The sequence below is a fragment of the Henckelia pumila genome, chromosome 1 (assembly GCF_033568475.1).
Source record: "Henckelia pumila isolate YLH828 chromosome 1, ASM3356847v2, whole genome shotgun sequence".
Lineage (NCBI taxonomy): Eukaryota > Viridiplantae > Streptophyta > Magnoliopsida > Lamiales > Gesneriaceae > Henckelia > Henckelia pumila.
Window position 1 is genome coordinate 88,405,379 of NC_133120.1, and position 12,698 is coordinate 88,418,076.

Below are 12,698 nucleotides of genomic sequence, written 5' to 3' on the forward strand. Positions count from 1 at the left end.
GCCACCGATGACTTTGTGATTTTGACTGGACTACAGAATAGTCTACGTCAAATCACTCAACTACTTCAGCACTTCCAAGCTCTTAACAACGTAAAGACGACAGCTTCAGCAGCTTGTCTACAGGCTTATGGACTGGAAGCACAGGTGATGATGAAGACTTTTCTTACCCAAGATCAGGGTGAAGAAGACGTCTCTGCTATTACTCTTTCAGATGGGATTCTGACCGGTCTCATCACTGCTGACCTGTTTCAATCATCCGCTCTAAGATCGAGTGTGGGAGCATCTTCATCGGTCGACCCCGCCTCAACCGTAGTCCAAGCAGTAATTCAACCGAAAGCAGCTGTGACTGCTCACTCATCTCCAGCGGCGACCGCTCACACCTCTCCCAGTCGTCCACAAGATGTTTTAGAAGTGATTGAACAAGAAATTCCTGTCACCTCTGTGACAGAGGCTCCTTGCAGCAGTGAAGCAGTAGTGCCCCCAACAGAGATACCAAGCACTATTGTATCACTTGCACCTCCAGAACAGCCAGTGACTGATGCTGACCCATCACTTCAACCGTCTCCATCTACTGAAAAGTTTGTGGAAGATCTCCTAATGGATGAACCGAGTGCTGATCCTGCTACTCCACCAACCATCTTGGCTGCAGTCGAGACCCCTACATCTCCAACTGTACCACTATTGGAAGGTACATCAGCTAGCTCACCAGCTAGATCACCAGCACCACATCATCTTGAGTCTGGCCCGGCTTTACCAAGGAATGACACACAGAGTCAAATGCTTCAGACTGATGACTCATTAATTGAAGCCATGGCAGCAGCTCTGGATCACACATTGATAAATAGGCTTCATGAGCTCATGGAAACAGTTCGATCCTTTTCACAAGACATCACAAACACATCCTCATGGGTTGACAATTCACGCCAGACGATGATTCGGAATTTTGAGACCGTGTCTAGAGACCTTGCTCATCTGTCCAAAGAGATCACTGCCCATCATCGCACTCAAATCCAAACGCTCTCTACCGTCTCCGAACAATTTGTCAGATCCAAAAACCGCCTTCATAGGTAGTTGAATGATCGGATGGACACTATGCAAGCTACTCTAATTGCTCAACTAGATGCAAAAATTGATACTATGCAAGCCTGCCTTGGCACTCAACTCACTGAGATCATCCTTCGACTCAACCAAGGTGATGCCAAAAAGGGGGAAGAAGAGCAACGAAGAGCAGCAGAGGCAAGAAGACGTGAAGAAGAATCCAGAAGAAAGGAAGAAGCCGACAGAAGAAGAAGAGAAGGCGATAGGTCAGGAGGAGCCAGTTGGTTCAAAAGATGAACAACTTGTCTCTTCTTTACTTATCGCAGCTGTATCTCATTTTGTTTTCTTCAGTAGGTGTAATAAGAATGCTTATTGTAATTAATAAAATTCATTCTCTCAATGAAGTTCATTTTAATGCTTTCATATTGCTTTCGGAGCACTTAAGTTTTGTCATCGCCAAAAAGGGGAAATTGTTGAATCCGACATTTTGGTGATAACAAACAACAACTCATTGTATAGGAATGTGCTGCCAATCTTTTGTATTTCAGGAATCTACTACAACTCCTACCGCAACCGTCTAAACCCTTCAAGTTATCTACCGGAAACTTGTCAACCGCCTTTGTCTCTCGACCGGTTGCAGTCACAAGCCTATCGACTGGTTATTCAAACCAGCAGAGGATAAATCTATCTACCGGTAGAATGCCAACTGCTTATCAAGATATCTCAAGACAAATACTTGAGACAAGACGTTCATTGCAAGATCTTTTATCAAAAGCAGAACCGGTGTATCAGAAGATCTGTTGACTCTTGCATCGAGAGATAAACCGGCGTATCAGAAGATCTGTTGACTCTTGCATCGAGACAACAGGTTGCACTAAAATGGCAAAAACGCAGAATGGCTACAGATAAAGCATTCGACCGTTTATACCAGTTTTAGACCCTGGAAGTTGTCTGCATTTAAAGAAGTGTACGATCTTCATGCAGAATCATCAATGCATTTATGAAGCATTAAATGTGCATTCAATGCAGCATCAGAACGTTCAAAAATAAAGACGTTGATGATTGACCTATATAAAGGGAAGATTGCTCAAGAAGTGACAAAAAAGAAGACAAGCAACACGAAAAATCTCAATCAACTCAATCACTTGAATACTATCAGAAGTCCTCATCTGATATACTGAAGCAATACTTGAGCACACTTACAAGATCATTCACTTGCTGCTCAAATAAACCCTCGCCTACAGTTTACATATCTGATCTTCAAGGATCATCCTAGGGTTTCCAAGCCTCTCGACCGCTCTGCAGTTTGAGAAGCTCAACCGGACTGTATTCATTATTGAAGAGACTTGAAGCTACTCTGAAAGCTTCCACCAGTCTGATAAGAACTGAGAATCTTATCTGTGTAAATCTAGGAGTTTCGGATTAGGCATTGGATAAGTCCTAAGTCTGAAGTGGGTGTATTGCAAGACGTTGTAATAACCAAAGTCTTCTAGTGAATTCCTTCCTAAGTGGAAGAAGGGGAGACGTAGAAGGATTAAGCTTTCGAACTTCCATAAATCGTGTCTTAGTCTTTACTGCATATTTATCTTATATACTGCTCAAACATCGTGTTATAACTTGCCTTTGCATCACTAAAACCTCTGAACTATTTTCGCACTATTTAAGTTGTTCAAACCGTTTTAGAAGTTGAGAAAACAGATTAAGTGAACTAAACTTCACTTGATCATTTTGAAAAGAAAGAAAATAAGTTTCAGAGTGTATTCACCCCCCCTCTACCCTCTGAACCGATCCCAACAGTTGTGCACCTTGAAAAATTCCTGATGTATAATTACATAATTCTTCATTATTTCTGGTAGTTGTTTTAGTAAGTTCTTTAAAAAAAATTTCTCTTGTATAAGCTTTTAAACATGCTCCCCATTATTCATCTGAAGCGTCTGTTTCAATTATTATTATGTCTTTATTTGAAGGAAAATATAACTCAGAAAGATTACTAATTATTATTTTTTAATAGTGTCAATATAATTAGTATCTTCTTTAGATCATTTCCACTTATAGTCCTGTTTAAGTTTTGCCTGAAGAGGTTTTTTGATTTCTGCAAGTTTCTTAATGTAATTTCCAGAATAAGTTAATAATCCTAAAAATCTTCTTAATTGATCTTTATCCTTGATTTCACTAGGAAAATCATGAATTTTCTTAAGTATATGATGTTGTAAACAATGTTTTCCATCTTTTATTTGTAATCCTAAATAATTTATTTTTGTTTTAAACAATTGTGTTTTCTTTTCATAAAGTATAATTCCATCTTTATGACAAATATCTAATACTGTCATTAGGTCTTTATAATGTTGATCTAGTGTTTTTGAATAAATTAATATGACATCTATGTAAACACAACAAAAATATACATATGATTTAAAAGATTCATCAATATATCTTTGAAAGATACCTGGTGCTTGTTTAAGTCCGAAAGGTAAAACAGTCCACTGATACTGTACTTTTGGACAACTGAATGTTGTAAGTAATTGTGTTTGTGGTTCTAGCTGAATTTGCCAGAATCCTGATTTGCAATCTAAACTGAAAAAATATTTCATTTCTCATATATAAGATAGTAAATCATTCTTATTTGGAATATAATATCCGTCCATAATTGTTGCTTTATTCATTTTTCGATAATCAATTACCATTCTTTTCTTATCAATATCTTTCTTACTACATAGAAAGCTGGTGAAGAGTGTGGACTCTTACTAGGGATGATTATCTTAAGTTTTAGTAATTCTTGAACCTCTTTTTCGAATATTTTTACATCATCCATGTCGCATCTTCTTGGTGCTTCACGGATTGTGATATTGGGGTCTTTAAGTTTTATTGAAGCAATGAATTGTTTTTTTTCTTAATTTTATCTTGAGGATTTTCAGAACAAATATCATGAAATTTCTTCATGATTTCTTTTTCAGGAATTATTGCTAGAATATTTTCTATTTTTAATTATATTGAATTTGTATTCAATTTGTGGAAATTCTTTGTAAATCCTTCATTTCCTACACGAAATGTTGTTCGTATTTTAGGAATGTAAATCATTGATGATCCTTTATTTAAAGTTATATGATCCTCAAATTGTGTGAAAGGAAGATATTGTCTTAAGAAGTTATTTCCTATTATAATATTCATTCCTGATTCTATTTGGTATATTATTGGTATTATAAATTTTGTTTCCTCAATTTTTATTTTTAATTTTTCTTCTACTTTATCAAGCATGATTATTGATCCATCTCCTATTCGAACTTTTAATCATTTATCGTATTTCTTCCAATAATGATTTGGAAGTATATGTTTCTTCCTAAACACATACTTGCTCCTGTATCAACATAAGCATGTATATGATATGATTTATGTTCTTTGATTTTAATTTGAATTTTTATATATATACTATTTGGATTAGTTTTATTTTTAGTTTTCATTCTCACATTTTTTTTTTAGTATTTTGGTTATTGGTTTATGAGGATGTTAATAGAGAAGGGTAGAATTGATATTTTTAAACAAAATTTTCTCTCTTCAGAAAGTAAAAATTAAGTTTTAAGTGGGTAGGTATATATAAATAAGTTAGAAAATGATTTACGTAGTGATTAACAATTAACCCTTATTTTATTTTATTAAAATATTAATTAAATAATGGTAAAATGAGAAATTATTTTTTAAAATTTACTTTCCCAAACGCTTTCTTAATATGTGTGAAAACACACCCTTGCTTATATAAGTGGGACAGGGTGAACAATATTTTTAACGTAAAAAATAATATTTTTATATAGATAACCCAAATAAAAATCCGTATAACAAAATAGACTCATAAGACCGCATCGAGTTTTTGTGTCAACAATATATATACAACAGAATAACAAAAAATTATTTTGTAACAGGGTCAAAACATAACTGTGTTTGTATGAATAAAACATATTCATAGGGTCACAATTCATATAATGTTTAAAGTGGCAACAGATATCCAAAAAAATTATAATAGGGTCACAAAGCTAAGGGTACGCGATAAAGTTAGACAAGCCCCCTCTGAAAATCGATGCATTTCCTAATCGATAACAACAAATGCATTATACAAAGAGAAGAATATCAGCAATACTACAAATCAAAACTTTAATCGGTTCAAATCGTGTGTCACATGATACCACAGAAAGCCGTGCTGCGATAACTAGACTTTGCAAGGCAGCAATCGACTGTTGACATGCCAAATGCATATTGCACAAGCCACCAAACAATTTTCGATCACAAAAAATACGGTACTCCACTTCTGGGTCCTCGCATCTGATTGTTCTCCTCAGTCTCAGTGAAGAACTTCACTTCTCTCTCCTAATGAAAAGTAAGGCAAAAATGGTTTTTGATCAGGTTAATAAGCCACCTTTATCAAACATCCAAGATCTATTGCAGCTTCACTGAGTTCTGTCCAAATACCCTCCCCATTTTCTTCATTTCAAATTTCATGTTTCAAATGTTACACCGACCTCTAGTTTTTTCATGCAACTTATGTGAAAGACATGTCATTCAGTGTGGTGTGGAAATAAGTTATCTAAATAATGAAACATGACATAAAAACAAAACCAGAAACAAAATTTCTTGTTCTAGATATTTCAAATAGCTAGATAGTTGCATTTAATAATTTTAAGGAAGATTGGGAAAACTAGTTGCATTAACTGAAACATATAGAACAGACTCTCACAAAGCCATGGTTGGTTTATAATCTCATATCTAGAGTAATACAATTTTCATTTAAGGATGAAAGAATTTTTTTTTAAAAAAAAAACTGATTAGCTGACACACTCACCATAGCCATATCAGAAACAAGCAAAAAGGTGGAGGATACAAAAACCAAGGAAACAAGGACAATGCAAAATCCCACACTAAAGTAGTTATTCATTTTAATTGATACTGTTTTGACGACTGAGGCTCTTTTACTGTGGTAAATGCACGTGTAACAGCCCCAAAATGTTGGTTCAGAGAAGAAGTTTTGTTCACTCGATTATATTTTCAAACCTCAACTAGTTAGTACTCCCTTCATCCCAATTATATAGTCCACGTTTCCTTTTTTGTTTGTCCCAAATATATAGTCATATACCATAATTAGTAATATTTTTTTACACTCATTTACTAATATACCTTTATTAACTACACCTTGAAAATTGTGCAATCATTTTTTAATACATTAAATAGGGATAAAATATGAAGTTTGTATAAAATTTGTTTTCCCAATAATTTTTTCTTAATCTGTGTGAAAAAAAAAGACTATATAATCGGGACGGAGAGAGTAGTAAAATGATCCGCACAAGCACGGAGCTGGAGAGAGTGGGGGTGAGGGAAGAGGTTGCACACATACCATGTTCTCATTGAAACTCAATATCGAGGCAACATTTCCACAGCGGTAACAATAATTTGGTGCAGACCATACCTGCATAGTCCATATTGCAACAATGACCAAATGGCTTTAGGATGAGATACTATGTTGTAATCCTTGATATAGAATTACTTACAGTTACAAGTCCTTTATCTTGGAACATATACTTCAAACCTTCTTGAACAAGTTGATGTGCTCGGCAAACTAGATCAAGTTTGTTGATGTGATTGAACTAAAAAAACAATTACAAAGTTAGCATGGACCCTTGAAACTAAAGCTAAATATACCAATTTGCATAAAATAATTTTGTGATTTCCAGTGTTCATTTTGAAGATAGTGGAAGTTCAGCACATCATATACGACATGTGCATGATATTTGCAGGGTTTACCCAAGGCTCCTTCCCGTACCTCAGATGTAACCCTAGACCCGAAAAGCCAGCCTGCACCTCGAGGACTTACTGCCCATGTCTCAATATCTTCAGGATCACTCCACATTAAATCACAGAATGGCCCTTCATGCGGAATTTCACAGTTCCGTTCAATAACTCGAATCTGCAAGGAAACCCAAAAAAATAAAAATAAAAAAGAGAACAAAACATGACAGCATATTACACCACCATCAAATTTTAATGACAATACTTTAAACACGCAGAGATAAAGTAGAATAACGTATCAGTATACAATAAAACTCATTTTTATTTTTATTTTTATTGGTGCATATAAAACTCATCTTGATATGTAATAAAGTTCCAAAAACAGGGGAAAATCCTATATTAAACATGACACTATCTTCACATAATGAGTGAACGCAGAAACCAGAAAATATGCATAGCTATTAAATCTTAAGAAAAGTATGTCAGCACTTAATGAATCTGACAACTTAGCATTTCATCGAAGTTTGAATTGTCTGAAAAAAAAACATGTGAACAAAAATAAATAATGGCAGTGATGAGACCTGGTCGATGCTTCTAATATCTGGGGATAGGCCACCATGTACGCACAGTACCTGGCATTCAAAAAAAAAAGGGAAGTGTAATTGCAGGAAGGAAGCAAAGAGCAGAAATAAAAACAAAAAACTTCCCTAGTGGAATATTCTGATAATGATAATTCTTAGATTTTCATAAAGAATTTAAATTATTTCGAGGACTCGGTTAACATGAAATAATGCATACCGTCCCATCAATAATTGCTGACAGAGTTAAATAGTCAAAAACATCTGTGCAATATCGCCAAGCGTTAGCATTCCCATACTTTCTTTGGCATTCATCATAGAATCCATAAACCTGTCAAGGACAACACCTGTAAAAATTCATTGATTTTATCTGAAACTTATATTTGTCAAATTCATTAAATTAAGTAGATTTTTTTCATATCTGAAGTTGATTATGGTATTGTTGTAACCATGGTGTTTCTTATAGACGACAATATTTACTGAAATCACGGCCAGACAATAAATTGTCGAATCCACATAATATGAATGATGCATGACGCAAAACCAAAACTTTAATTTTATTTTCGTTCCCAGATGAAATGTATGCAGATATGAGTATAAAAAACAAAATACAAAACCGAGAGGTAATCAATAATTAAACCTCTTTCAAAAATCGTTATTTTTCTACTTATCATTAATTTAGTACCTGTTTAATACAATTAATATAGTACTTTTAATATCATTCTCTTTTTTTTGGCAAGGCATAACTTCGTTTCAATTTCTTCATATGGACTCTCGACAATCTAAGCTACATTATAGTAACTTCCTAGCCAATAAGGCATCAATTTCGAGCATATCAGCACATAACCAAAAAAACCCTTCAGAGTCGCACTCGTCCAGATCAATTTCAACAAGTATTGGCGGGCTTACATCAAGAAACTATGGCAGCAGCCTAATAAATATAAATAGGTATAAATGAATGATCTAACTACAGTAATTCATCAAAAATATCCCCGTGTTTCTGGTCACTATTTGGTTATGTAAACACGATTACCCAAGTTTATAATGATAATTACCTGTGTTAACTGCCTGCTTTCATGATTTCCACGTAGGAGAGTAATGTTAGCTGGATATCTGGAAGAAAAGGTCAAAAAATATATATAAATAACCAGCAACAAAGCAAAGTCTTAGAGAGACATTATCAAAAGTAGTTCAAAAAAGTTCGAAAAATTGTTCCTTATCTTGGAACTTTATCAACCAACCAAGCCTACAGAATAGTAAATTTATTTCCTCATCATAGAAACGTATATATTTGCAAATGAAAAGAAAATGATCTCAAGGGCAATAATGTGTTGTGGGTACTGGTCAACAAATCTGCCCAGTCTCAAGGCAATTAGTCTCCCAAATCTTGGGTCCAGGCCTCCAGGGTTTGATTCAATTGGATGCATGTTTAAGAAAATAAAGAACAAGATGAATAATGGGTAGAACTTTATATCATTCTGTCATGGTTTTTTGTGACAGTGAAACTGAACGTTTCTAATTAACAATTGCAATCCTCGCCTGATGTATGTTAATTCACTTGAGCAAACAAAAATGAAGAGAAATAGGACACACTTATTTATTCAAAAAACTGCTTAACATTTAGTCATAAAACAGTAATATTATTAGTAACTAACTAAACCATTGAGATCGACCATCGTGTAACGCTTTAACCTCCGCAAGTGAAATCAAACTGTAACTCGGAATTTAAATTCTAGATTGGTTTCAGGAAAATTGTTGCAATGAAATATATCCCTGGCAGGTTCTGCACGACATTGTAATTTTGAAATGGTTTCGTTAACCACTTAGTGAGGAATATAATAGAAAAAAAAAGGCAAACTGACTTGCCAGCAACTTAAAAGTGCTAATCCAACCCACAAACAATAAAGCCTCCTGCATTTTACGCACCTTGCTTTGAGAAGCAAAAGAATGGTGAAAACTTCTAGACTATTATAACCACGATCAACAAAATCTCCCTGCCAAGAAATGAGCAGGTTCAAAGTGAAATAAAAATTAAAACATAAATAAACCAGGAAGAAAAGACGAAAATATATTATGATTACCATAAATATGTAGTTGGTCTCTGGTACATGACCTCCAGTCTGGAAAAGTTTCATTAGATCATGAAACTGCCCATGGATGTCCCCACATACAGTGACTGGACTATTGACGGGCTGAACATTTGACTCCTCAATCAATATCTCTTTTACCTAACATAAGGGAGGAATGCAGCTAAATTTAAGAACAGATCCACAGAGCATCACAAGAAAACAGTAGAAGATGCTGCAAATTGTAGCAGCTAATTAAATGACAGGCATAAATTTGCTAAAACATTTAGATGCACAAGCCAGTTAAAATCTAGACATCATATGTTTAAAATCAAATCGCATATCAAATCGTGGATACCATAAACAAGCTAAACAAACTCCGAAAAAAACAGTGCATGGTTCAGCACCAAGCTGAGAAAAAGGTCAGGCAAAAGTTTCGGTAAAAAGTCTGCCACCCACTTATCTAAGAGTTCCCATAGTTAACCAGTTCCACAGCATTGGGCAACCATCTTGCAAACACAATGGGGTAGAAGAAGGTAAAACGTCTAGCCTTCAGTTGGTTTATTAGGTCTGATGATTGGTTCTCATCGGGCTCGCGACAAATAAAAGTAAACCGGCGTAGGTGACAGGCCCAAATATGCATTCTTGATAGAATATAGTTTCAATTGGCGTGACCGGCATAGGTGACACAGAGTTACAGGAAATTGATAATATGTTATGGAGGATAGTAATGCTAGTAACTATTTGAGATATACACCATTAATTTTCATTTAAAGATATATTAAAACAACCACTCATGTGAAACCCTAAGTACAGTATTTTGACAGTTCTACACGAAATTCCAACACAAAAACAAATGTACAGGACAAAAACCTAGCTCCCAAAAGATATTGGCCGCGAAAAATTATCCTTTCGAACCACAAAATGAATTTTCTCCAAGAAATTCACAGGGTAAGAGACAAGAAACAAATTCAAGCAAAGGTGCGAGAAGAAGAATTAGATACGTATTCGCAGAGGAGCTGAAGTTCGTCTTCGGACAAGTGCTGACCCTCTTTCACCTTAACTATCCACTTGTCCAAATCCATACCCTTGTCTTTCCAATCAACGAAAAATTACTGGGTCGAAGAGAGCGTAACAGTATTGGGAAAAGACGTATGTATGCAAAGATCTATTTCGCGACGGAGGAGGCGCGATCGGAGACACGGTACGGCGGAGGGGCGGACGAAATCTGTTGAACCAACGATCCCACGAATCTCAACCCCCTTTTGCTTCGCGACACGGACTGGGTCAAATTTGGATTTGGATGCATCGAGCTCCACTGCTTCGCCTGATCATTTTTTATTTTCCTTTTTCGAATGTTTAATTTAATTAAATTAAATTACTCATATATTTTGATCCTAATAATCTTGATTTATTAAATAAATAAACAATTCCTAATATAGAACCTAAAATGATCTATCAATTATGAACCTTTGAAAAAATTAGTCTTAAACAAATTGTTAAGACTACTGAGTCTTCAATTCCTCTTAATAATGAAGAGATGATTATTCATTTGTTAAATGAAAATGATATATTAATCTTTTTCAAAAAATATAAATTTTTTCATATAGGTCTAGTTCAAATTGCTTTTAGACCACTTACTTTAGAAGGTTTATCTGAAAGCTTTATTGCAGCTTTAAGAGATGATAGAAATTTAAATTGAAAATAATCTTTAATTGGAATAATTGAATCCAGTCTACCTCATGGTCCAGTTTACTTTGATGTTTATCCCAATTTTTCTTTATCATTAACTGACATAAATATTTTAGATTCTTTGACATTAAATGTTAAGACTCATGGTTATAATTATTCTGTTGGAACATAAGTCATATGTATATGTTATCGTATATATTATAAACCTCTTTATACATTAAATCCAATGTGTAAAATAATTGACAAAAAGAAAATGAAATTGTTCTTATTGAGACTAATTTCAATAATTCTAAAATAACTACCCCTAGATTTATTAAATGGGAAGAAATAGATTTTCCATCAAATTGGACTTTTGAAAATTCTATTCCTAGAAATCCTATTTTAAATATGGATTTACAGCATGTAATACAGACTAATGAAGGATCTGTTAATATACAATTTCAAAATAAAAATTATTTGCCTATTACTAGATCTCAATCTGTTAGATCTTATATTTCTCCTTTAGACTTTTAGTTTATAACTAAACCTTATTTAAAAATTTTGAATTCTATTCAAGATCATATTGACAGAAAAATCTTTCATATTAATTGTTTAAAAGAAAAAATAGATTCTTTAACTATTGATGATATTTTGAAAAATCCTAAACTACAGGATAAAATCAAATTGTTTCATAATCAATTCTCTTTAGAAATTTGTAATGATTTTCCCAATGCTTTTTGGAATCGTAAGAAACATATTATTTATCTTCCTTATTAAGACAGTTTTGATGAAAAAAATATTCCTACCAAGGCAATACCTTGTCAGATGAATTTTGAATATTTAGAATTATGTAAGAAAGAGATTCAATCTCTTTTAGATAAAAAGTTGATAACTCCTTCCCAATCTCCTTGGTCTTGTACTGCTTTTTATGTCAATAAACATTCTGAGATTGAAAGAGGTGTTCCTCGTCTAGTAATAAATTATAAACCTTTAAATAAAGTTTTAAAATGGATTAGGCATCCTATTCCTAATAAAAAAGATTTTCTTGATAGATTATTACATGCTTTAATATTCTCTAAATTTGATTTAAAGTCAGGATTTTGGCAGATCCAAATTGATAAGGATGATAGATATAAAACTGCTTTTAATGTTCCAATAGGACATTATGAATGAAATGTTATGTCTTTTGGCCTGAAGAATGCTCCTTCAGAATTTCAGCAGATTATGAATAATATTTTTACCCCTTATAGTGACTTTATTATTGTTTACATAGATGATATTCTTATATTTTCAAAAAATATTGAGACTCATTTTAAACATTTAAATATATTTAAAACTCTTATTATTCAAAATAGATTAGTTATTTCTAAACTCAAAATGGTTTTATTTCAAACCAATATTAAATTTTTAGGTCATAATATTGACAAAGGTCATATTATCCATATTCAAAGAAGTATAGAATTTGGTAATAAATTTCCAGATATTATTAATGATAAGACTCAATTACAAAGATTTTTAGGTAGTTTAAATTATATATCTGCTTATATTAAGAATTTAGCTAATGATACTGTTGTGA

The 12,698-nt window shown here is 33.5% G+C and overlaps 1 protein-coding gene across 2 annotated transcripts; it reads right to left on the reverse strand.

The window, feature by feature from the left end:
* Positions 1–4,968: 4,968 nt before the first annotated feature.
* On the reverse strand, positions 4,969–10,785 carry LOC140875818 (phytochrome-associated serine/threonine-protein phosphatase-like). Of its 2 annotated transcripts, none has more exons than XM_073279614.1 (10): positions 10,456–10,784; positions 9,467–9,613; positions 9,312–9,379; positions 8,441–8,498; positions 7,606–7,716; positions 7,389–7,439; positions 6,842–6,985; positions 6,570–6,665; positions 6,416–6,487; positions 4,969–5,394 (listed from the first exon to the last, which is right to left on the reverse strand). In XM_073279614.1, the coding sequence occupies exons 1-10, from the start codon at positions 10,534–10,536 to the stop codon at positions 5,311–5,313; spliced, it is 912 nt and encodes a 303-aa protein (XP_073135715.1). In that variant the 5' UTR covers positions 10,537–10,784; the 3' UTR covers positions 4,969–5,310. The 2 variants fall into 2 exon arrangements, with proteins under 2 accessions (XP_073135715.1, XP_073135714.1); XM_073279613.1 differs by lacking the exon at positions 4,969–5,394 and adding an exon at positions 6,055–6,080 and having other exon boundaries at positions 6,340–6,487; positions 10,456–10,785.
* Between the last annotated feature and the right edge of the window lie 1,913 nt (positions 10,786–12,698).